The sequence below is a fragment of the Lissotriton vulgaris genome, chromosome 5 (assembly GCF_964263255.1).
Source record: "Lissotriton vulgaris chromosome 5, aLisVul1.2, whole genome shotgun sequence".
In the NCBI taxonomy this organism is placed as follows: domain Eukaryota; kingdom Metazoa; phylum Chordata; class Amphibia; order Caudata; family Salamandridae; genus Lissotriton; species Lissotriton vulgaris.
Window position 1 is genome coordinate 1363845254 of NC_141693.1, and position 25786 is coordinate 1363871039.

Below are 25786 nucleotides of genomic sequence, written 5' to 3' on the forward strand. Positions count from 1 at the left end.
CGTCTTCCCCGCTCTTTCTTGCTTCCTTGGTTCCTCCGTTCCTGTGTGTCCAGCCCCCTCTCCCTGGCACCTCTGACCTTTCCTGCTGCTTCCCGACCACCCTGACAGTCGGGAGCTGGTGCCTGTGGGTGCAGAGTCTGGCTCGGCGTGATTTATGCCATTGGTATAACAGCAGACACACTGCAGTCCATCACTGCAGTCCCCCCCTGATTAAAATTCAGCTCCGGCCCCGACTGCAGCACTCCACAAATGGAATATTCTACATAATTTCCGAAAATGCTTGTTTTTCTTGTTTAAAAAGTGACCTTGTGTGATGTAACTAGTGTTTATTTAAAGCGCTGCAATACCTTCCGATAGAGTTCGCGCTAAATAAAAGTGCAGAAAAAACACAAAACAAATCGAACGCTTTAAAGCAAGAAAGGAACACCTCGGTGGGTGAATCACCCAGCTGGTGTCACAAGGCCCCCATAGGCAGAGCGGATGTTTCTTTCCATCCTCACCTCTGCTGATTATGTAGAGGCTACCAGGCCTTACAGTGACACCTCGTCACCCAGAATACCCTCGGCACCCTCTCCAATCTCACACCTCAGCAAAGAGCCTTTGATCAGCATTAAACAGGCGAGTGCTCCCCCCTGGGGCGCTACCTCCGGGCATAAAACACCACCTTGAGTGTACCCCTTCTTTGAGGTAGACAGTACCACATAGGAGAGGTGCAAAATAAGTGTATAATCTTGTTGTAAGCCTTTATTACTGCAAGACATAATCAGGGTTTCTTTGCTACAACAGCTTGAATTATATACAACACTACATTGGGCGCTAAAAACTGGAAAAATTCACATTGGAATGTTTAGAACTCCAACTGCTCAAAATTACTCAAAACATAACCATGAACAAATCAATTTACACTGGAAGAATACTGAAGCATTTGCTGTGTGTAATATACTAAAAAAACAAAACATAAAACCGGTTTGCCCATAGGCAATTAAAACAGAAGTGGAATGCATGCAGGGTGAACGAACTGCTCAACTTTGCGGAAAATTGTTCTTTAAGTCCACCAATGCAGTGTGCTAAAGTGTTTGGTCTTTCAGGGCAGTTTCTCAACTAGTTTTCATCAGTGGTGGTTAAGTCCCCAGAGTAATCATTTGGGTCAGCAGCATCATCCGCATCTGCACTTTCTGCCTCCACATTATCTGCTCCTCATTTTCATCGTTTTCACCATCAATGTCCTCCTTTTCGTTTTGCTCATTGTCTTCATCATTCGCATCAGTTGTTTCCTCAACTACCGATTCTCCTGTTTGTTCAACGATTTCAAAGGGATTCTCACCCTAAAAGTAAACACAAGTTTTAAACCATCTTTAGCAAAATTTTGCAGAACAAATGCACACTAACTAGTACAAAAGTAACAGCAAAAGTCTTGTGTACAGTGCAAGTAAAGAACTCAGATTTCAGATCACAAAAAAGCAGAAAGAATGTATTATTAGAAAAGGCATCTTACAACGGGGAGAACATATGCAGGACTTCTAAATTTTAGAGTATGTCCAGACAGGCCAATGGCCAGGCCAGGTATACAATGCACAAGGGTCAGTAAAACAGTCCGAGGGCTATCGTCCAGCCGGAGCTGGCACTCCCAGTGATATATATAAAACAGTAGTAACGTGGTCGTGAGCAGTACAACACCTGCGCATAAGTGATCTTACTTTTCTCTCAGTGTCGCAGACATGCAGATGTATCAGGAAGCAACCAGGTCGCCTTGGAGCGAACAGCGGTCAATAACCCACCGCGGCGGCCAGTAGGAAGGATACGTCCAGCAGCACTGTTTTCTCCCAACATACCCCCCCAACAGTCAAAAAAACTAAAACAGCAAACTGCGGTGCAAGTACATAGAATTGCTATGCAACATATCATCCGTCCTTAGGGCTGCGCGGACCTGTGCTGGAGTGTCATGAGTAAAGGCGAGTCGCGATAAGGGTGATGGTGTGGCGATTGCCACCTCCTCCACATGTAGGCGAGAGAATAAAAAAAAGGGGGGGGAGGGAGGAAGGGGGGGGGGGGAGAGGAGGAGGATAAGTGGGGCTATTCGCCGAGGTCTGGGGCCGCAGGAGGGTCTGAGGGGATAGGGTCAGCGGCATATGCAGGGCCAATGGGGTTGCATGGCTAGTGCGTGTGACAATACAGGGCAGGTCCGCACTACCTCAGGGCTGACAAGCAACAAGCATTCAATCACGTAATGAACACAGTCAGCCCATATCATCTGAAACACCTGAATCCGGTGATCTCCCCAGGGTGTCCGAGCCCTCACGTTCTCTAGCCCACTGTATGAACGGGTCCCAGATATCAATAGGTCTGGAAGCGGTGGGCATAGTCTCCCAGTAGTGTGTCAGTTGTGTATGGCCATATGTTACATCTCTAATCCACCCCGTGAATGAGGGGAGAGCCCTCCTACCCCAATGTAGCGCGATCTGTCGTTTGGCATAGAGAAGGAGTAGGGCATGTAGCTTCCTGTCGCAGGGTTCAGTGTCTTTAACATAACCTAGCAAACCCAGGAGAGGAGTTGGTGTATCATTCCTATGCGTAATTTGATTTATGGCTGTAAAAACCTCCGACCAGTATGAATCCAGTTTGGGGCAGCTCCACGCCACGTGGAGAAAGGACGCATCTTCCCCTCCGCATTTCCAGCAGGAGGCATCTGCGCGGATGCCCATTCGGTGTAACAATGTCGGCGTGCGGTAATAGCGGTGTAGGAACTTGAAATGTATGAGCCGCAGTCGATAGTTCGGAGACAGTGCCGTGAGTTGCTTACAGCAGTACTCCCAGATGTCATCCGTTAGCTGATCAGTCAGATCCGCGGCCCATGCCTGTTTGGCCATGGCCTCAGTGATCGGTGCCTGCTCCTGCATGCAGTTATATAGTCTTGATACCAGCTTTTTGGGGGAAGGCCGTGAAAGCAGATTCTGGAGGGCGTCTAGTGTGCATGGCTCCTCTGGGAAGTGGGGTCCTATCTTTTTGCAGGATTCACGGAGGGAATGGTACAGTAGCGTGTCCGCGAAAGATTCTGGCAGGACATCCTCGTTCGTGTCCATCTCGACGAAGGTACCATCCGGATATAAATCAGCGAATGTGTGCAGCCGTTTTCCCCGGATCGTGAGGACGTCTCCCCTGGCGGTGAGACAAGGCAGCATCGGGTTACCCCGAAGGGGGATGGCCGGAGCATAAAGCAAAGAGAGACCCGCTCTCTTCTGCAGTTCACGCCAAGCCCAGCGGATCATCTCCACGGTATCCACTTCTCACGACGGGCAGGAGACCTTACCGTATAGAGCCACTCGCAGCGGCAAAGGGGCGACCACGGCCAGTTCAACCGCCACATGCGGTTGATAGGGAGTAGGGAAGGCCCAGAAGTGCAGAAATTGCGCTTGGGCGCAGAGGGAGTAAAGCCTCAGATCAGGAGCACCGAGACCTCCTTGTCGGAGCGGTAGTGTGAGTAGGTCCCAGGAGACTCTCGCTTGCCCACCAGCCCACACCAATTTCAGCAATAGTGAGCGAACACGAGCGTGAAAGTGTGCTGTCATTGGTAGCGGTACGTTCACGAACAAATATAAGAATTTGGGGAGAACCACCATTTTTGCTAAGGCTATCCTTGCGACTAGGGAAAGGGGCAGTTTGTTCCAGACCTCAATTTTCCCCTCCAGCCAGTCTACCGCCCTCCCGAAATTTAGTGTCCACAACTCCTGCACATCCCGACTGACCCAGACTCCCAAATACTTAACAGCGTCCGTCTCCCACCTCAAAGGGTAGTCCGGAGCCGGGCGATTAGTCTCGTCCGTCAAGGGGAAGGCAACCGATTTAGACCAGTTAATGGACACTCCTGCTAGGCCCTCAAATCTCACGAATTCCCGAAGTAGTGGATTCATGTTGTCCTTGGGATTGATGATGTATAGGGTGACATCATCCGCGTATAACGAGATTAGTAAGCTCCGAGAGCTAAATCCGATGCCCCTTGCAGTGTGGTGTTGTCTTATCCGAGCCGCAAGCGGCTCCATTGCAATGGCAAAGAGGAGGGGTGACAGAGGGCATCCCTGCCTTGTCCCCCTGGAGACTCGGAAGGGCTTAGACACGAGACCGTTGACACTCACCCTAGCTCTAGGTTCCGTGTACAGTAGTTTAATCAAGGTCATGAAGTTTTGGCTAAAGCCCATCTGTTCCAAAACTTTAAACAGATAAGGCCACTCTAAGGAGTCAAATGCCTTGGTGGCGTCAAGGAACACCACCGCCGCCTGTACAGATGGATGCAAGTAGTGGAGAACAGAAAAAATGGTTCTGAGGTTATGTGATGTTGCGCGGCCCGGGATAAACCCCGACTGATCAGGGAGTGCAATCATAGGCAGCATAGGCTGCAATCGATCCGCAATTACCTTAGCGTAGATTTTAGCATTGACGTTTATCAGAGAAAGGGGCCTATAGGAATCTAGGTGTAGCTCGTCTTTATCAGGTTTAAGGAGTGTAATTATTAGGGCTTCCCGCATGGAGTCTGGTAGGGAATTCAATTCGAGGGCCTCAACAAACACTGTATGCAGTTTCGGCGCCAACTCATCCACATAGGTTTTATAGAAGGCTGTTGTCAGGCCATCTGGGCCAGGGGCTTTGTTGGCCGGCATGTTTTTTCTCACCTGGGCTATGTCCTGGACCGTGACAGTGAGGTCCATGTATTGTCGGTGGTTATTGTTAAACCATACGAGAGCTATGGAATCCAAAAAGGCTTGCAAAGTGGGCGGTATCGTGGGCTGCCTGGAGGTGTAGAGGGAGGCATAGAAATCCGCGAAGGCGCCTAGTACTGCCTCTTGGCCCATCGCGAGGTGCCCGGCCTTGTCATATATGGTGTGGATGTAATTGGATTGTGTGCAAGGAGTTATCAACCTAGCTAGTGTTCTGCTCGGCCTGTCCCCCTCCCCATATCGGCGTGCTTCTGCCCGTTTTCCCAGGAACCGTACTTCCCTCTCCGCTTCCTCATTAAAAGCTAGCAGCTTGGTTTTCAGAGCCCCAGCTATCTCCAATGATGGGTCAGCACTAAAGGCAGCGTCTAGGTCTCTCAGTTCCCCCTCCAGCTTAGCTAACGTGTCCCTTATGGCACGCAGGACTCCCGCCTTCCGTGCTATGCACTGACCTCTGATCACAGCCTTAAAGGCGTCCCATTCTATGGCCTCAGATGAGACTGATCCAGTATTTTCGGCAAAATAATGGACTATGTCGTCTCTAATTTCTTCTACAAATACTGGGTCCGTGAGCGCGTGTGGTGGGAGGCGCCATGTGAATGCCCTGTGAATAGCGTTTGGGGGTCGCAGCTCCAATCCGCATGGGGCGTGATCTGACAGCGACCTGGCCAGTATATCAACCTTTGTCACCCACGTTGCAACTCACTCACCAGGAGAAGGATTAATTAAGGATTTGTCAGAGTAGCCGGCGGAGCCCACTCAGAAAGCGGCCATCTCGCTGCTCAGCTAGCCACGCCCCCCCAGTGGGTTGTAAAACTTTAATTGTGACAGACATCTGAGTAGTCAGAACAATAATTCTGGAAGGCATGGTCACTCACCATTGTGGTAACTCTCATAGAAAAAGTTGGACTGCCGATTTAACTGGCCAAGCAATTATTCAACTTGAGGCAATAGGTTCAATGTCTTCAGATATGGCTCCTAAAAATCTTACCGTTGCATACTGTTCGTACCGGGACTTGACTGTTGGGTTGTTTAGGATACTTGTAGCAGTGAGTACGCTCTCCCTTTTTATTTGTTCCTTGTAAGCCTGGAATTTTTTTTAGATAAATAAACGTTAATTTATACACATACTGCTAGTTCAACTACAATAACTTGGTTGGAACCTAGAAGAGAAGGCATTCAATGTGGACAGAAACCCTTTAGAAACTACTCTGCCACCAGGGTGTGCCAGATACGCGTTTTTAAAAAACACCAGGGACTCTTATTAGGGAATGACCCGCAATCTCGCTCCCTCCACAAGCAAGCAATCAAACCCCACCAAGCAGGCCGTGACCTGAAACCCCCAAGGGAAAAGAGCACAGCCAAGAGACCAGGCGAGCAGATAATGTGCTTTAATGTAAGCTGGGACTCCGATGTCTGTGCTCTTTTCAGGACATGCCCTTTGAAGGACACAGATTGGTCAATGAGAGAGCCCAAGGATTTGGAAAAAAAAGAAATAGGGAGAAGAGGCCATCCAATTTCAAAGACATGCCCTTCACATTGACAAAGCCTTTATTTTGAGATACACATAATTAATATTATAACCACCACACTGCCCAATTATTTCAACTATCAAACCAATGCCAAGGTGTTGGCGATGTGAAGGTCTGTAATTGTTAATGATGTGATGGGTTGCACTGACATTCATATAGAGCCACTCTCACACAGACAGAGCCACCCACACACAGAGCCGACAAAAGAAGCTATCCACACAGAGCGCTACACACAGAGCGCTATGCGCCACACACAGACAGAGCGCCACACACACACACACAGACAGAGCGCCACACACACACAGACAGACAGACAGAGCCACACACAGAGACAGAGCCACACACAGACAGAGCCACACACACAGACAGAGCCACACACACAGACAGAGCCACACACACAGACAGAGCCACACACACAGACAGAGCCACACACACAGACAGAGCCACACACACAGACAGATCTTCTCACCTGCACAAAGGAAAGGACAAAAATGCACACAGGCTTCGATCAAACACCTTCCAGATTAACTGACAAGAATGCAGCAGCACGCACAGCTTCAGACCCAGCACTTACCCACCAAATACACTTCCGCCACAGAAGCAGCACTGGCTGGTGAGACTAGCCAGCCACCAGGGTAAAACCAGACAGAGCAGATGTTCTGAAGAGGCCGCTACCCACAAGACAAGGACGCCACCAATTTCCAGGACATGGCTCACCAAGACTAACTATTAGTCAGTCAAAGCTCTAGCCTGTAGAATGGGCAATCCAAAAACCACTTGTAACCCAACCATGTCCCCATCCTCCCTCGCCCCAAAAGAATGTACAGTTAAATGAGATTGATAGGACACTTTGTAAGGCTGAAGCAGGGCACATTAACTGTAATATCCAGACGCGGGTAGAAATCTAAGCTCGGAATCAGAAAGGGGGGCCCTGAATACTGCAGGGGGGCTGGGGAGTTCAGCAGTCAATTACTCTCTGCCTTGAAAATAGTACTGTGCCAAAATGGCCTCTTACCCAGAGTGACTAGTACATGTCGCAGCTCAGCGCCCATCACAGAGCCATTGGCTTCTTTGTCGCAGACCCTCAGCCCCTCCACAAAGTCATCGTAGGTACCCTGGTCCTTGTTCTTCGCAATTGTCTGCAGCATGGGCAAGAACTCGTTAAAGCCAAGCTTCTTGGTGTTAAGCTCTGGGAAGGAGAGAAGAGTTCAGAGGAGCAGTCACCGGCTGCAGCAGCGTGCCAGGCTGGAGAGTACACATTAACAGTGACAATGTGATCGTCCAAGTTCCCCAAAAACCCCCTACCACCTCCAGTCAGGTTTTTGTCCCATCCCAGACTGCCAATGAATATTACTGATATGGTCCATCTAGCAACTGTGAACGAGGCAGAGATCTCCAATTCAATGTGTGGCACAGGGCAGGGTCAGAGCTGAGGGCACAGGTGTAAGAGCTGAGGGCACAGGTATAAGAGCTGAGGGCACAGGTGTAAGAGCTGAGGGCGAAGGGGTAAGAGCTGAGGGCAAAGGGGTAAGAGCTGAGGGCAAAGGGGTAAGAGCTGAGGGCAAAGGGGTAAGAGCTGAGGGCAAAGGGGTAAGAGCTGAGGGCACAGGTAAGAGCTGAGGGTGAAAGGTGAGTAGAAATCTGGCGTGTGGGGAATGAGTAGAGCACAGGATACAGATTGCTTAGTGGGTGGGTGTGTGTGTGTATTCAAAGGATAAGAAGTATGCGCGGACTTCTGTGAGCTCCCCATTCCTATCGCAATACATAATGCCTTACATACTAGAGTCACATTTTCTACAGCGTGTTCCTCCTGTCACAAATCAATATTTCAACTATTTATTAAACAATTATTGCTTGAAATAGCCTGGAGGTAGGACAGCAAACGCGCCTAATTTACGAGACGGTTTCCAGTTTCCCTTTGCTGCTGGGGGGAGAGTTGCATCATAAATACCAGAAATCATGTTTCCACAATTTAATCGCCAGTAACTCCTGAAATATTTACCAATGTTAATACCAGATCTGCCACGATTGTCACATTTTATGTAATATCCAAAATCAGATACAAGCAAGACGTCGCGTCCAAGTGAAAGAGGCCCTTTAGACTCTAATGCAAGCCTAAGGTTTAGTAATAATAGCCAACGAGGATATAGTGAGCTTTTCTGACTTGCCCCCAAGGTTCAATGCACCACAGACATAATAAGCCCCTGGGTCTCATCGTAACAGACTGTGCACTCTGAAATACACCTTAAAATGTAGCTCCTTCAGATTCACCTAAGTTAATTTTTAACTGGGGGGTGCTCTGGTCCACGGATGAGTGGCGTGTGCTCAGATCCAGGGGTGAGTGGCGGGTGCTCTGGTCCAGGGGTGAGTAGCGGGTGCTCAGATCTAGGGGTGAGTAGGGGTACTCTGGTCCAGGGGGTGAGTGGCGGGTGCTCTGGTCCAGGGGTAAGTGGTGGGTGTTCTGGTCCAGGGGTGAGTGGCGGGTGCTCTGGTCCAGGGGTGAGTAGCAGGTGCTCAGATCTAGGGGTGAGTGGGGGTGTTCAGATTCAATGTTTAGTGGCGGGAGGCAGACATGGTGTAGTTGTGAGTGATTCCTGCAGAGGTCCTGTGGTGATGGCAATGTCCAGTGTAGGGGTGAATGACTGGTGCCGAGGACAAGTGCGGGGGTGAATAACATGTGCGGGGGTGCAGGGGTGCATAACGTGTGCGGGGGTGAATGAGGGGTGATCGGGTCCAGTGTGAGTGACGGGTGCCGGGGTCCAGTGTGAGTGACGGGTGTGGAGGTCCAGTGCAGGGTGAGAGATTCAGGTTCATCCCAGCCACTCGTTTGTCTAAACCTCGCTCTCATCCAGCACCGACTCCGCATCTCACCCGCCCAGTATTACAAAATAATCCAGCGCCCACCTGTTCGTGAGCCGAAGGGGTGGCAGCGAGGGGGTGAGCTCTCTGTCCGCCATATCCCGGCTCAGGACGCCTCCGACAGACAAACACTCACTGAGTAACTACAACACCTGCCTGCTGCGCTCCATCACAGCAAAGTTCGCCCAACCGGAAGTTGCATTCTGAAGGAATCCGAGCTCGGAGCCGGCCGGGTCTGGCTCCTCTGGAATGCGGCTCCACCGGCGCAGCCTCGGCCCAGGCCTCGGGGGGGATGGATGCGGGCGGGCCACGGGCGCCTGCTCTGGGCACCAGGTTCAGGCAGAAAAGGGAAAGGCTGGTTCCGTCTGAACTCAACAGGAGGCAGTTCAGAGAGCAGCCGCTGGGCGGCGCGCCTGGCGTTTACAAGAGAGCGCCAACCACTCCCAAAAGACAATGAGGCATTGCCCTGGCTGCCGTAGCCTGCCAGGGAGAAGAGCGCAGAAGAGCATGGCAGGCAGGGGGTGCACAATAATCGAGTGAAAGCCACAGACGTATGCCAGCTGCACCCTGGCCATCAGACCCCATCTCTGCCCGCCAGCGACATAATCTTCGAACTTCGCCCTCTGGTAGCAGCGCACACACCCAGTCTACCCAGCCCGTCATCATCCCAGGCTGTGCGCCTCACCCATCGGTGCCAGCTAAACGAAAACTGTTTAACCGGACCCCACATACCCTGTCGTCGGACCTACCCTCTGGTGCCAGCCACACAGCGGCGGCTGAATGGCACCGGCTAGACTTGGAACCGCATTCTTCCTTACGAGCCAATCTCTAGAGATATATAGAGGTAGGGCGATAGATAGAGGGAGGGAGGGCGATAGATAGATAGGAGGGCGATAGATAGAAGGAGGGCAATAACAGACAGATGTCCCTTCCAATGGCTAGCCTCCATTTATGGAGCTAGCCAATGGAAGAGCAGGCGGGACAAAGCACCCATACTGCTAAACAAAAGGTTTCGCCTGCGCGATCGCTGCTGCGCAGCAGAGCGCCAGGCGAAACCTAAAAACCAGAAGCTGTCTATCTAGAAACATACCTTTTTTTGACCGCATTGCCATTTGATCCAGGTTTTCTCAATTTAGGTTTTTTGCCGACAAACGCCCCTCCAACAGGTTTATTAAGCGATTGCATCATCTTTCTTTTCATCCATCTTCCAGCAGGCCCACCAAATACCAGACTTGTCTGGTAATCGACAACAATTCCAGGTCTCTGCATACCGCCATAATCCTGCAAATTGATAACATAAAATTAGCAGAGAGTATGCAGATAAGGCAAGTTACATGGTGTGCAAAAATGTGTTAACAGTTTTATAATAATGGCAGGCATAATCCAAGAACCAATGTTGGGTGGTCAAGGAATTCGTAGGCTAAGCAGCAGTTGTTGCCATTCTGGTAGGTGTAGATACTTCTTGGCTACAATTATGAAAACTGCAGTAAGGACACTGCTGTACAGGTTTTCATTTGCATTAGTGAGTTGAGAAATAAAGAAGATAAAATGCTTATAAACATGTGTGTGGTTGGGTCTGGTAGCGCGTGTGGTTTGGTTGTGTGTGGTGTGGTTGTGTGTGAGAGAACAGGGAGTTAGAGAAGAAGGCGGGGTGAAAGAACAGCAGATCAGCACAGTAAAAGAACAGGGAGTTAAAGAAGGAGGTGGGGTGGAAGAGAGCAGCAGTTCAGCACGTGAGAAGACAAGAGAACAGGGAGTTAGAGAAGGAGGCAGGGTGGAAGAGAGCAGCAGATCAGTACGTGAGAAGAGAAGAGAACAGGGCGATAGAGGGAGGGCGATAGATAAGAAAGAGAAGGAGGGCGTTAAAGTAAGGGAGGGCGATAGAGAGGAAGGGAGGGCGATAGAGAGGAAGGGGAGGCGATAGATAGAGTGAGGGCGATAGATAGAGAGGGAGGGAGGGCAATAGAGTAAGGGAGGGCAATAGATTGATAGATAGATAGAGGGAGGGCGATAGATAGAGAGGGAGGGCGATAGAGAGTGAGGGCGATAGATAGAGAGGGAGGGAGGGCAATAGAGTAAGGGAGGGCAATAGAGTAAGGGAGGGCAATAGATTGATAGATAGATAGAGGGAGGGCGATAGATAGAGAGGGAGGGCGATAGATAGAGAGGGAGGGCGATAGAGAGGGAGGGCGATAGATAGAGGGAGTGTGATAGATAGATAGAGGGAGTGCGATAGATAGATAGAGGGAGTGCGATAGATAGATAGAGGGAGTGCGACAGATAGATAGAGGGAGGGCGAGAGATTGATCGAGGGAGGGCGATAGATAGATAGAGGGAGGGCGATAGATAGATAGAGGGAGGGCGATAGATAGATAGAGGGAGGGCGATAGATAGATAGAGGGAGGGCGATAGATAGATAGAGGGAGGGCAATAACAGACAGATGTCCCTTCCAATGGCTAGCCTCCATTTATGGAGCTAGCCAATGGAAGAGCAGGTGGGACAAAGCACCCATACTGCTAAACAAAAGTTTTCGCCTGCGCGAACGCTGCTGTGCAGCGGATCGCCAGGCGAAACCTCTATCCAGAAACATACCTTTTTTGACTGCATTGCCATTTGATCCAGGTTTTCTCAATTTAGGTTTTTTGCCGACAAACGCCCCTCCAATGGGTTTATTAAGCGATTGCATCATCTTTCTTTTCATCCACCTTCCAGCAGTCCCACCAAATACCAGATTTGTCTGGTAGTCGACAACAATTCCAGGTCTCTGCATACCGCCATAATCCTGCAAATTGATAACATAAAATTAGCAGAGAGTATGCAGATAAGGCAAGTTACATGGTGTAGATAGATAGAGAGAGGGAGGGCGATAGATAGATAGAGGGCGATAGACAGATAGAGAGGGAGGGCGATAGACAGAGGGAGTGCGATAGATAGAGGGATTGAGGGAGTGCGAGAGATAGAGGGATTGAGGGAGTGCGAGAGATAGATTGAGGGAGGGCGATAGATAGAGAGAGGGAGGGCGACAGATAGAGAGAGGGAGGGCGACAGATAGAGAGAGGGAGGGAGGGCGACAGATAGAGAGAGGGAGGGAGGGCGACAGATAGAGAGAGGGAGGGAGGGCGACAGATAGAGAGAGGGAGGGAGGGCGACAGATAGAGAGAGGGAGGGAGGGCGACAGATAGAGAGAGGGAGGGAGGGCGACAGATAGAGAGAGGGAGGGAGGGCGACAGATAGAGAGAGGGAGGGCGACAGATAGAGAGAGGGAGGGCGACAGATAGAGAGAGGGAGGGCGACAGATAGAGAGAGGGAGGGCGACAGATAGAGAGAGGGAGGGCGACAGATAGAGAGAGGGAGGGCGACAGATAGAGAGAGGGAGGGCGACAGATAGAGAGAGGGAGGGCGACAGATAGAGAGAGGGAGGGCGACAGATAGAGAGAGGGAGGGCGACAGATAGAGAGAGGGAGGGCGACAGATAGAGAGAGGGAGGGCGACAGATAGAGAGAGGGAGGGCGACAGAGAGAGGGAGGGCGACAGAGAGAGGGAGGGTGACAGATAGAGAGAGGGAGGGCGATAGATAGAGAGAGGGAGGGCGATAGCTAGAGAGGGAGGGCGATATCTAGAAAGGGAGGGCGATCGCTAGAGAGGGAGGGCGATCGCTAGAGAGGGAGGACGATCGCTAGAGAGGGAGGGCGATAGATAGAGGGAGGGCGATAGATAGATAGAGGGAGGGCGATAGATAGATAGAGGGAGGGCTATAGCTAAGAGGGAGGGCGATCGCTAGAGAGGGAGGGCGATCGCTAGAGAGGGAGGGCGATAGATAGAGAGAGGGAGGGCGATATCTAGAAAGGGAGGGCGATCGCTAGAGAGGGAGGGCGATAGATAGAGGGAGGGCGATAGATAAGAGGGAGGGCTATAGCTAAGAGGGAGGGCGATCGCTAGAGAGGGAGGGCGATCGCTAGAGAGGGAGGGCGATCGCTAGAGAGGGAGGGCGATCGCTAGAGAGGGAGGGCGATCGCTAGAGAGGGAGGGCGATCGCTAGAGAGGGAGGACGATCGCTAGAGAGGGAGGACGATCGCTAGAGAGGGAGGACGATCGCTAGAGAGGGAGGGCGATCGCTAGAGAGGGAGGGCGATCGCTAGAGAGGGAGGGCGATCGCTAGAGAGGGAGGACGATCGCTAGAGAGGGAGGACGATCGCTAGAGAGGGAGGGCGATAGATAGAGAGAGGGAGGGCGATAGCTAGAGAGGGAGGGCGATATCTAGAAAGGGAGGGCGATCGCTAGAGAGGGAGGGCGATCGCTAGAGAGGGAGGGTGATAGATAGAGAGAGGGAGGGCGATAGCTAGAGAGGGAGGGCGATATCTAGAAAGGGAGGGCGATCGCTAGAGAGGGAGGGTGATAGAGAGAGGGAGGGCGATAGAGAGAGGGAGGGCGATAGAGAGAGGGAGGGCGATATCTAGAAAGGGAGGGCGATCGCTAGAGAGGGAGGGCGATCGCTAGAGAGGGAGGACGATCGCTAGAGAGGGAGGGCGATAGATAGAGGGAGGGCGATAGATAGATAGAGGGAGGGCTATAGCTAAGAGGGAGGGCGATAGCTAGAAAGGGAGGGCGATCGCTAGAGAGGGAGGGCGATCGCTAGAGAGGGAGGGCGATCGCTAGAGAGGGAGGACGATCGCTAGAGGGAGGGCGATAGATAGAGGGAGGGCGATAGATAGATAGAGGGAGGGCGATAGATAGAGGGAGGGCGATAGATAGATAGAGGGAGGGCGATAGATAGATAGAGGGAGGGCGATAGATAGATAGAGGGAGGGCGATAGATAGATAGAGGGAGGGCGATAGATAGATAGAGGGAGGGCGATAGATAGATAGAGGGAGGGCGATAGATAGATAGAGGGAGGGCGATAGATAGATAGAGGGAGGGCGATAGATAGATAGAGGGAGGGCGATAGATAGATAGAGGGAGGGCGATAGAGAGAGGGAGGGCGATAGATAGAGGGAGGGCGATAGATAGATAGAGGGAGGGCGATAGATAGATAGAGGGAGGGCGATAGATAGATAGAGGGAGGGCTATAGCTAAGAGGGAGGGCGATTGATAGAGAGGGAGGGCGATAGAGTAAGGGAGGGCGATTGATAGATAGAGAGGGAGGGCGATAGATAGATAGAGAGGGAGGGCGATAGATAGATAGATAGGGAGGGAGGGCGACAGATAGAGAGAGGGAGGGCGACAGATAGAGAGAGGGAGGGCGACAGATAGAGAGAGGGAGGGCGACAGATAGAGAGAGGGAGGGCGACAGATAGAGAGAGGGAGGGCGACAGATAGAGAGAGGGAGGGCGACAGATAGAGAGAGGGAGGGCGACAGATAGAGAGAGGGAGGGCGACAGATAGAGAGAGGGAGGGCGACAGATAGAGAGAGGGAGGGCGACAGATTGAGAGGGAGGGCGATAGATAGAGAGGGAGGGCGATAGATAGATAGAGGGAGGGCGATAGATAGATAGAGGGAGGGCGATAGATAGATAGAGGGAGGGCGATAGATAGATAGAGGGAGGGCGATAGATAGATAGAGGGAGGGCGATAGATAGAGAGGGAGGGCGATAGATAGAGAGGGAGGGCGATAGATAGAGGGAGGGCGATAGATAGAGGGAGGGCGATAGATAGATAGAGAGGGAGGGCGATAGATAGAGAGGGAGGGCGATAGATAGAGAGGGAGGGCGATAGATAGAGAGGGAGGGCGATAGATAGAGAGGGAGGGCGATAGAGTTAGGGAGGGCGATAGAGTTAGGGAGGGCGATTGATAGATAGAGAGGGAAGGCGATAGAGGGAGGGCGATAGATAGAGAGGGAGGCCGATAGAGTAAGGGAGGGCGATAGATAGAGAGGGAGGGCGATAGATAGAGAGGGAGGACGATAGATAGATAGAGAGGGAGGGCGATAGAGGGAGGGGGAGGACGATAGATAGATAGAGAGGGAGGGCGATAGATAGAGGGAGGGCGATTGATAGAGAGGGAGGGCGATAGATAGAGGGAGGGGGAGGGCGATAGATAGAGGGAGGGCGATAGATAGAGGGAGGGCGATAGATAGAGGGAGGGCGATAGATAGAGAGGGAGGGCGATAGATAGAGAGGGAGGGCGATAGATAGAGAGGGAGGGCGATAGATAGAGAGGGAGGGCGATAGATAGAGAGGGAGGGCGATAGATAGAGAGGGAGGGCGATAGATAGAGAGGGAGGGCGATAGATAGAGAGGGAGGGCGATAGATAGAGAGGGGGGGCAATAGATAGATAACGGGAGGGCGATAGATAGATAGATAGAGGGAGGGCGATTGATAGATAGAGGGAGGGCGATTGATAGATAGAGGGAGGGCGATAGCTAGATAGATAGAGGGAGGGCGATTGATAGATAGATAGAGGGAGGGCGATTGATAGATAGAGGGAGGGCGATAAATAGAGGGAGGGCGATAGATAGATAGATAGAGGGAGGGCGATAGATAGATAGATAGAGGGAGGGCGATAGATAGATAGATAGAGGGAGGGCGATAGATAGATAGATAGAGAGGGAGGGCGATAGAGGGAGGGCGATAGATAGAGGGAGGGGGAGGGCGATAGAGGGAGGGCGATAGATAGAGGGAGGGGGAGGGCGATAGAGAGGGAGGGCGATAGATAGAGAGGGAGGGCGATAGATAGAGAGGGAGGGCGATAGATAGAGAGGGAGGGCGATAGATAGATAGAGGGAGGGAGGGCGATAGATAGATAGAGGGAGGGAGGGCGATAGATAGAGGGAGGGCGATAGATAGAGGGAGGGCGATAGATAGAGGGAGGGCGATAGATAGAGGGAGGGCGATAGATAGAGGGAGGGCGATAGATAGAGGGAGGGCGATAGATAGAGGGAGGGCGATAGATAGAGGGAGGGCGATAGATAGAGGGAGGGCGATAGATAGAGGGAGGGCGATAGATAGAGGGAGGGCGATAGATAGAGGGAGGGCGATAGATAGAGGGAGGGCGATAGATAGAGGGAGGGCGATAGATAGAGAGGGAGGGCGATAGATAGAGAGGGAGGGCGATAGATAGAGAGGGAGGGCGATAGATAGAGAGGGAGGGCGATAGATAGAGAGGGAGGGCGATAGATAGAGAGGGAGGGCGATAGATAGAGAGGGAGGGCGATAGATAGAGAGGGAGGGCGATAGAGTAAGGGAGGGCGATTGATAGATAGAGAGGGAAGGCGATAGAGGGAGGGCGATAGATAGATAGAGGGAGGGTGATAGATAGAGAGGGAGGCCGATAGAGTAAGGGAGGGCGATATATAGAGAGGGAGGACGATAGATAGAGGGAAGGCGATAGATAGAGGGAGGGGGAGGGCGATAGATAGAGGGAGAGCGATAGATAGAGAGGGAGGGCGATAGATAGAGAGGGAGGGCGATAGATAGAGAGGGAGGGCGATAGATAGAGAGGGAGGGCGATAGATAGATAACGGGAGGGCGATAGATAGATAACGGGAGGGCGATAGATAGAGGGAGGGCGATAGATAGAGGGAGGGCGATAGATAGAGGGAGGGCGATAGATAGAGGGAGGGCGATAGATAGAGGGAGGGCGATAGATAGAGGGAGGGCGATAGATAGAGGGAGGGCGATAGATAGAGAGGGAGGGCGATAGATAGAGAGGGAGGGCGATAGATAGAGAGGGAGGGCGATAGATAGATAGAGGGAGGGCGATAGATAGAGGGAGGGCGATAGATAGAGGGAGGGCGATAGATAGAGGGAGGGCGATAGATAGAGGGAGGGCGATAGATAGAGGGAGGGCGATAGATAGAGGGAGGGCGATAGATAGATAACGGGAGGGCGATAGATAGAGGGAGGGCGATAGATAGAGGGAGGGCGATAGATAGAGGGAGGGGGAGGGCGATAGATAGAGGGAGAGGAAGGGCGATAGAGGGAGAGGGAGGGCGATAGATAGAGAGGGAGGGCGATAGATAGAGAGGGAGGGCGATAGATAGAGAGGGAGGGCGATAGATAGAGAGGGAGGGCGATAGATAGATAACGGGAGGGCGATAGATAGAGGGAGGGCGATAGATAGAGGGAGGGCGATAGATAGAGGGAGGGCGATAGATAGAGGGAGGGCGATAGATAGAGGGAGGGCGATAGATAGAGGGAGGGCGATAGATAGAGGGAGGGCGATAGATAGAGGGAGGGCGATAGATAGAGAGGGAGGGCGATAGAGAGGGAGGGCGATAGATAGAGAGGGAGGGCGATAGATAGAGAGGGAGGGCGATTGATAGAGAGGGAGGGGATAGATAGAGGGAGGGGGGATAGATAGAGGGAGGGAGGGCGATAGATAAATAGAGGGAGGGCGATAGATAGAGAGGGAGGGCGATTGATAGAGAGGGAGGGCGATAGATAGAGGGAGCGGGATAGATAAATAGAGGGAGGGCGATAGAGAGAGGACACTTATGGGACGTTTGCACACGTGGTAGACGTGTGCACACATGATGGAAAGCATCGGGTGGCGGTGTGCACTGTCAAATCTTTCCATGTTGGACCTGTCCTGAGGGGTAGTGTTCGTGTGCAGGATGACGGTATGTCGAAAGTATTACAACTTGCGTGTGCGTAAGTGCATGGTTTTAACTGTCCCGCATAGACAGCTGTAGTATTGTTGAGGGATGACTAGTGTTTAGTGTGCTACGAGGCTGGAATCTGGCATGACATACCAGGTGTACACACACAGTGTGCAAGCCCTCACCTACTTCGCAGAACCAGTGGCAGGCGCCTCTCGTTAGAATGTTATTATGCACATGTACACACCGTGTGTGAAATACTTAAAGTGTGCAACACCTAAAGTGTGCAAGGAGTGACTGGGATGATACATGCTGCTGGAGTTGGTGTTCCTGGTGCAGGAGGTTAGTGAGTACCACGGCATGCCACATGTACACACGCCACGCACTGCTCCTTACCTAACTCGCAGGATTAGTGGCAGGGGTGTAGTGTGCAGGGGCGGCTGATGTGCTGCGTGCCGCTGGTGTTAGCGCCCCCTGTGCAGAAGGCGAGTGTTGCATACGCCGCACGCTGCCCCTTACCTAGCTCGCAGAACTAGTGGCAATGTGCAGTGTGTGCAAGGGGCGGCTGAGGTGGTAGTGCCCAGTGAGCAGAAGGCGCAGCCCCTTGCCTAAACAGGACCACCTTCCTTGAACTGCGATGCTTCTTTACACATGCACGAAAGCCCAGTACTAAAAAGATTGTGTCTTCGTGACATAGTCACTTGCCAACCATATGTATTACCAACCTCATAAGGAGGAAAAACAGAGCCAGCCCTAGGAGGATACCTCTGTAGGTGGCATTCGTTTTGTTGAGTTATCTTATTTGATACTTTTGTGGAATACACGCAAGGAGCCTTACTGTTTCTATCCTTTAATCCAAAAGGCAGCAATGGGGCCTTTGCATTAAAGGGTTATACATGCCTTAGGTGCTGGGAGGGAGGAGGGCTCAAGAACGGTTATAGGTGCAGAGGACACGCTTCAGAACACCTTAGCCTCCCGAGGGGGCAGAGAGTAACTTCTATTTGACATGTGTAAGCATGAACTCTGTGGTGTGGCTGCGCTGCTCATACCTGATAGGAGACCCCTTTGAGATTTTTGGACGGAGGTAGCGGCTGACACTTGACATGGAGCAACTAGAGCACTCTGTACTGGGTGGCATCAAAGCCGTTTAAATAGCACGAAGAGAGCCATGTGACCTAGAAATCTGGCCCAGGGGATGAAGGAGGAATTGGTCGTCAGGTGGTTAGATCCAGCCCACTTCTTTTGATCTTCCCTGTCTTCGTCGCATAATTACTTCTAGGTCTCCTGCTCTGCTCATGACACGTAGATTACTTGCGTTTTGTATCCTTCATGCAGGACACACATCCGGGTTTCTTCATACAACACTCCCTGCTAATTGGGCCCTTTTCTGAATTCTATAAATGTAAAGAAAAATCGAGTGAACTCATTATGCTCGAGGCCTCTGGAATGAATGAGCTACACAGGCCTGACCTCGGGCAGTCTGAGATCAAGTTGGTGTGAGCTTCTCACACTTGACAAGAGCTGGCTTGATGTCTGGCCTGGTATGGACTGCTCATACATACCTTGAACAGCTTCAGATAAGCTCCAGGCTCTTTAAACTACTCACGTCTGACCCAGGCTAAATTACGATTTCTGGCTTCTGTGGGCTACTTCCCCCAGATATGGGCAGCTAGAGATGTCGAAGTGTGGAGACATTTCCCTGTCTTACGCACTCCATTATCTCCTCGTTTCATGTGCTCTTGACTTTTCCTTGTTGTGGCCTTAATGCACCTTTTTGTATATTAAACCTGGGCTGCCCAGGCCTACCTGTGTCTTGAAAGCACCCTCCTTATTGCGTAATATTAGTATTCCTTGGGTGATTAGTATTCTGCAGAGAGATGCTCTGTTTGGGCCAGTGCCACGGATAGGACTGGCCAGGCCCCTGCCCGGAAGAACACACTCGTAATTGAGGTGTCTTCAATAATATATAAAAACCCTGCTGGGTTGTCCACATGTTATCGACCTTGGAAAGCTAAAAGCATGATTTGGCTCTCAAGGTTTGCAAACAATTAGCAGACTGGTTCCTCCTTGGTGTCTCAGCCTACCGTGCTAAAGCGACAAAATAAAAAAAATGTCACTGGTTTGGCGCCCCTTGTGACCTGGTTACACCTAAACAGTGCCTTCCCCATGTATTCCACTTTAAAGACACTCGCGCTTCTCTTGAAGCTGACACGCCTCAAGATGGCGTCTTTACATCTTGTATGCAGAGTTGTTAGGCGTGGTAGCTCTGTGCACGCTGCAAAAAGAATATAATATGCACGTACTGCCTAAGTAGCCTTCCATCATTGTGCTGACTAGACCCGTTGATCAACTTTCCCATCTATGTTTTAGTCTGCATACTTATTGTATGGCACTCAAGGGTGGACGGGGTGATTGCTTGTTATTCTACCTCAAAACCTGGCCTTAATATATGAGACACAGTAAGCATCCTTGTCTTTTTAATAAAGTTTGTCGAACCTGACCAAATGCGTGTTTTGTATTAATTTCATCGACCTAGGTGGGAAGTGGTGCCTTGCAGGGACCCCTCATATGTCCTGCAGGGTACACGCTGATCTATATAGCCAGCGCCTATGGATCCCGAATTATCTTACCCAGGTCTAACCTTGTAATCTTCTTGGTGGAGACTGATCTCTGCGGTAGATGCATTAACCCGCTGAGTAATAAAATAAACAAAATGTGTGGATTCTAAAGTGAGGGGCCTAGGTCGCACGATTTGTGGCAGGGGTGTAGAGTGTGCAGGGGCGGCGGGAGTGGTGCACGGCGCTAGGCGCAGTCCGCAGATAGAACGACGGTGGCATCCCCCGAGTAGGAGACACAGGTCGGGGGATGCCGTTTGGGGCACACTGGAGCCTTCTCCCCGGCGTGAGGATAGGGACGCCAGCGCCACCCCAGGCCACACGCTCAGGGCAGCCGCCGCTGCGCTGCATATTGGGGCGACACTGGAGCCTTGTCCCCGGCGGACCAATTTATTAGAAAGAGGATAGGGACGCCCGCGCCACCCCAGGCTAAGTCGCACGATTTGTGGCAGGGGTGTAGAGTGTGCAGGGGCGGCGGGAGTGGTGCACGGCGCTAGGCGCAGTCCGCAGATAGAACGACGGCGGCATCCCCCGAGTAGGAGACACAGGTCGGGGGATGCCGTTTGGGGCACACTGGAGCCTTCTCCCCGGCGTGAGGATAGGGACGCCAGCGCCACCCCAGGCCACACGCTCAGGGCAGCCGCCGCTGCGCTGCATATTGGGGCGACACTGGAGCCTTCTCCCCGGCGGACCAATTTATTAGAAAGAGGATAGGGACGCCCGCGCCACCCCAGGCCACACGCTGCCACTGGTGATTCGGTCTCTTAGCTGCCTTAGCCCGGTGCCCAGGTACCTGAGGTGTGAGGCGCAGTATCCTGGAGTGCCAGCACCTTCGCTCGCGCGCGCGGCGCCTCACTCACAGCTCCAACCCTTACAAGTTAGGCCGCGGCGTCTAAAGAGAGCGCGCTGACTAGAAGCTGATGAGCCAATGAATGAAGTGTTTACACATGGCAACGTAGAACAACTGATGGACTGTCAGTAAGACGACTTGTGATTTGTCTGCGACAAACTGCACAGAAAAGCGGGAGGCAGCCAATTATGGCTACGTAGTGCACACGTCATGAAAATGGAACTGCGCATGCGTAAAGGTTGTGCGCATGCGCAAAATGACAGGGGGGGCGCTCAATCATGGGAGCAGCGGATTATAGAACACCGGCAAGCGCCCGTGAACAGGGCTCCCAGCTGATACAATGTTGCAATGCCGGCAAGCGCCCGTGAACAGGGCTCTCAGCTGATACAATGTTGCAATACCTCAATGCCGGGAAATCGTGATCAGCGCTCTCACTTCACAAAATGCTGAAGCAGCTCGATAGACGCCGTCTTCTCCCAGGAACTCGAAAACACAAAGAAAGGACACAAAATTACGAGCAACTCTCTTCCTGGAAACACCTCCCTTATACTTCCTCCCTACAAGGATCATGGTAGATGTAGTTTCCTAAAAATTGGGTAGGCGCGGTGCTGCAGGAACCTGACACCTACTCAGAATACGACATACATTGGGGCTTGTTTCATGACTCTGTTGGGTATGGTGTTTTGCCTCAGGCCTGGAAGATGACGCTGATGTCAGGGATTCAGTTCCTGTTGTTCAGGCCTTGTCCTCCTGTGAAACATTGGTTTAGGGGTGCAGGGCCTGATGTCCGTCTCCTTGTTGATGGTTCCATATGTATCCTGTTGTGAACTATATTTTGTCCCACGGTCATGATTTCAATCAAGGGGTTCCAGTGTCAGCCCAGGTCAGGAAGAATCTGGGGTGGTGTTGGACGGGGAGCATCTCTCCTGGGTTTGTCAGTTTCTGGTGGTCCCGTATCAAGTGGTTAATACGGATGCCAGTCTGGTGGCCTTGGTTGCTACCCTGAACAATTCCTCAGTGCATGGCAAGTAATCCGGGGTGCTGAGGTCTTGTTCTTTCAACTACAGAAAGAGGAAAGTGGTTCACATGGGTCTCTTGTTGGCATTTTTGGCCTTGCTGGAAGGTCACCATGTTCAAGTCAGGACAGACAACCAAGTTGTAGTGCAAGAGGCACTTCTGTGGTCTGACACCCTATGAGGACCTTTGACTACCATTATTTTAATTGACCTTGGTGTATTATTTTATCCTAGCCTGAATGTACAACGTCCTGCATATGCTTTGCTTCTCTTAAAAGTTTCTTTCTTGTAATCTTTTAGTGGGAGCTGTTACAGAGTAGAACAGCCTTGCCAAGAACAGAACATTTGGGATGTGCATTTGAAAGCATGAGAGGGAGAGAGAGGTGTGGAATGTACTTTTTGGTCTTGAAGTGCAGTGTTGTGAGCAGTGATGCACAAATGTGCTCGGTGCTGTACATTGTGAGATGAAGTATGTGATGCTATACGACATTGAGAGATGCGGCCGCAAGGCTACTAGCTGGCATTCCTAAGTTTCAGTCCACCAGGCATGCGATTAGAAATCTCCACTGGCTAACAGTGAGAAATCGCATCAGATTCAAGACCCTGTGTCTCACCTACAAAGCTCTCAAGGGTCTTGGACCAGCCTTTCTCAAACGAAAACTTCAATACTATTCACCAAAAAGATCCTTACGCTCCGAACATAGTCACCTACTGGTAGTGCCTCGTACCAGGACGGTGACATGGGGTGACAGAAGTTTTACCAATGCTGCAACCAAAATCTGGAACATGCTCCCAAAGGAAATAAAACTGGTACCATCGTTATTTCAGTTTAGAAAACTGGTAAAAACTTGGTTATTTGACCAATAATCCGCTCAGAAACAATATGTTTGAAGGAAGATACCACCTTATTCTGGGATTTTCAGCAAAATTATAGCGCCAAGACACCCACGGGTAAACGCCGCGCTTTATAAATTTTTAAAATAAATAAAAATAAATAAATAAGTATGTGGATCTATAATCAGTAGTGCACAAATGTGCATTCTGTTGTACATTGTTAGAATTACGATGTTCTTACTATTGGCTTTGACATGGCCTCATGTCATCCTGTTTTCTGACTCTGCTTGGCTTCAGCTTTTCTGCATGCACAGCAGCACTTGCAAGTTGTTTGGGTTAATAATGTTCAAGAACTGTTTAGTGAGAGATTGTTTAAGGCTTTTGTGAGCTTCCTCAAGAATAAGGCTGGAACATGCAAGATTGGAGAGGGAACCTAAGAACTTCTTCCTGCCATATGAATGCTTGCTTGGAAACTAGCCAGTTCTGGTAAGATTACTCTGGAGTGGGGAGCAGGTTTCTCTCAAGCCTTCTGGTGTGTTTTGAGATTATAGTGTTGACTTAGAAACCTGGATTTGGAATCCGAATGGGAACGGACGCGTCCACTTTGGTGGGACCCTGGTTGCTGAGGCTCTTATCCCCAGCTGTTTAATTTCTCTGGTCAGGAGTCGGCTAAGATGCAGTGCTTGCACCAGGTGAAGTTTTGAGTTTTGATTATTGCCATTGTGATGTTTGGCCAGTGGCTTTGATCATTTGAGGTGTTTTCTTTGTGATGTGTGAGTGAGTTGAGATGCACATCTAAAGTAATCATTTGATGTATCTAGTGTGTATATTTCTTTCTGATCTCTTGCAGGACGTCAGTATATTATATTTTCTTGAGTGTTGCCCCATATTATTTGCTGCTTGTTTATTCATCAGCATTACAAGTACAAAAGAAGGGGGGGGGAGGTAGAGTGAAATGCTAGGTTCACCCTCCTATTCTAGCTGCAGAAATACAAAAATCCATTATCACGGATAAAGGACTTAGCAGTGGTAGATTTTCATCAGTATGATGAACAAAATCTAGAAATGAAAGCAAAAATGTCCTTTCTTAAGTCCCCTCACTTACCAGGGTTTCCCCACGGTGACATGCTTCATCATTTGGGCCACCCCAACCCACTGCGGGTTGAGGCGTGCTGCGACTTGCGACAATATGTAGGAACACTATAGTGAGGAACTATTTGTTACTATAGTGCTCCTACGTATTATCGCAAGTCGCAGCATGCCTCAAGCCACAGCGGGTTGAGACGTTTTTCCTTTCATTTCTGGATTTTGTTAATCATACTGATGAAAATCTACCACTGCTAGGTCCATTATCCGTGATCACAGATTTTTGTATGTCTAGTCATCAGTATTATTCATGCATTTAACTGTTGTATTTACCAAGTGTGTAATTATTGCTTCCATATAAATATATATATATATATATATATATATATATATATATATATATATATATATATATCTATATATATATATATATATATATATATATATATCTTTGTGTATTTGAATGTGAATGTTCTGCATTTGGCATCTGGGAAAGCCTGTCAGTGTAAAATAAAACTCCAAGCCTTGCATTTTGTAAAATAAAACCCTTTTCTAAAGGTGTTGTTTGTTTGGTTTTAATGTTTCCTGCTTCGTTGGGTTCAGCCACCATGTGACAGATTCTGTATTATCTGACAAGCAAAGCAAAACACATGTCCTACATCAATCATCAGGAGGGTTGCAGGGTTTGTTCCCTCATTTGCTCAGTCACCTCATTTATTCCTGGGCAGAGAAGTTGGCCCTTTACCTGCCTGGCAGGGAGAATGTGGTGGGAGACTGTCTGAGCAGGGTTTTTCCATCCATGGAGTTGTTGTCTCTGACCCAGGTTATGCTCCGGAGGTTGCAGAGGATGTTTGGGTGTCCGATGGTGGACTTGTTTGTGTCCCCGAACAATGCCAAAGTCCGTTGTTTCTGCACGAGTATGCCTTGCTGGAAGGCTTGCAGAGTGGATGCGATGTCCTTCCTGTGGCTTCTGGGTCTGGCCTTTCCCCCAATTCTCCTGATTCCCGCGGTATTGCAGAAGATCAGGAGGGGAGGGGCCTTGGTGCTTCTGGTGGTACCGGGTTGGCGTCGCTGCCCGTGGTTCCCTCTGCTGTTGGAGTTGGTAGTACATCCGGGTTGGACATTGCTGTTACATCCCTATTCTTTGATAGGTCCTCCGGTTCCCCTTCCTGTGTTTCGGTCCATTGGTCTTCAGGCTTGGCGCTTGAAACTAAGTCTCTGATCCAGAGTGATTGTTCGCAAGAGGTTGCGGGTCTCATTCAACAGTCCCCATGCCCTTCTACTTTAAAAACATTTTGCTAAACATTGGGACAATTTTTCTGGTTGGTGTTTGCGTCATGGTTGGTCTCTTGATGAGTTAGATCCTGCTCATGTTCTGGATTTTTTGAAAGAGGTTTCTGATTTGGGATTGGCCCTTTCCACCCTTTGGGCCCAGTGGGCAGCTATGCGGGCTTTCCATTGGTCCTCTTTTGTGGCAATTGAACCTCTGGTGGCTCGTCTTTTGAAATCTCTGACTTTACGACGCCCTCATCCTGTGTTGGCTCCACCTCCGTGGGATCCTCCGTTGGCGTTGCGAGCTTTACAGGGGGTTCCCTTTTAGCCCATGGAGTCTGTTGACTTGATGTTTTTGACCTTGAAAGTAGTTTTTTGGTTGCAATTGCCTCTGCCAGACTTGTTGGTGAACTGGGGGCTTTCTTGAGGTCGGTTCAGTTTTTGAGAATTTTGGAGGATCGGTGGTCTTACGGGCA

General features: G+C 50.6%; 1 protein-coding gene across 2 annotated transcripts; it reads right to left on the reverse strand.

Annotated features, from left to right (window-relative positions):
- Positions 1 to 726: 726 nt before the first annotated feature.
- LOC147712601 (myosin light chain 3, skeletal muscle isoform-like) lies at positions 727 to 21121 on the reverse strand. Of its 2 annotated transcripts, XM_086923296.1 has the most exons (6): positions 21046 to 21121; positions 11691 to 11880; positions 10188 to 10378; positions 7254 to 7427; positions 5698 to 5793; positions 727 to 1325 (listed from the first exon to the last, which is right to left on the reverse strand). In XM_086923296.1, the coding sequence occupies exons 3-6, from the start codon at positions 10207 to 10209 to the stop codon at positions 1321 to 1323; spliced, it is 297 nt and encodes a 98-aa protein (XP_086779422.1). In that variant the 5' UTR covers positions 10210 to 10378; positions 11691 to 11880; positions 21046 to 21121; the 3' UTR covers positions 727 to 1320. The 2 variants fall into 2 exon arrangements, with proteins under 2 accessions (XP_086779422.1, XP_086779423.1); XM_086923297.1 differs by lacking the exons at positions 5698 to 5793; positions 7254 to 7427; positions 21046 to 21121 and having other exon boundaries at positions 11691 to 11844.
- Between the last annotated feature and the right edge of the window lie 4665 nt (positions 21122 to 25786).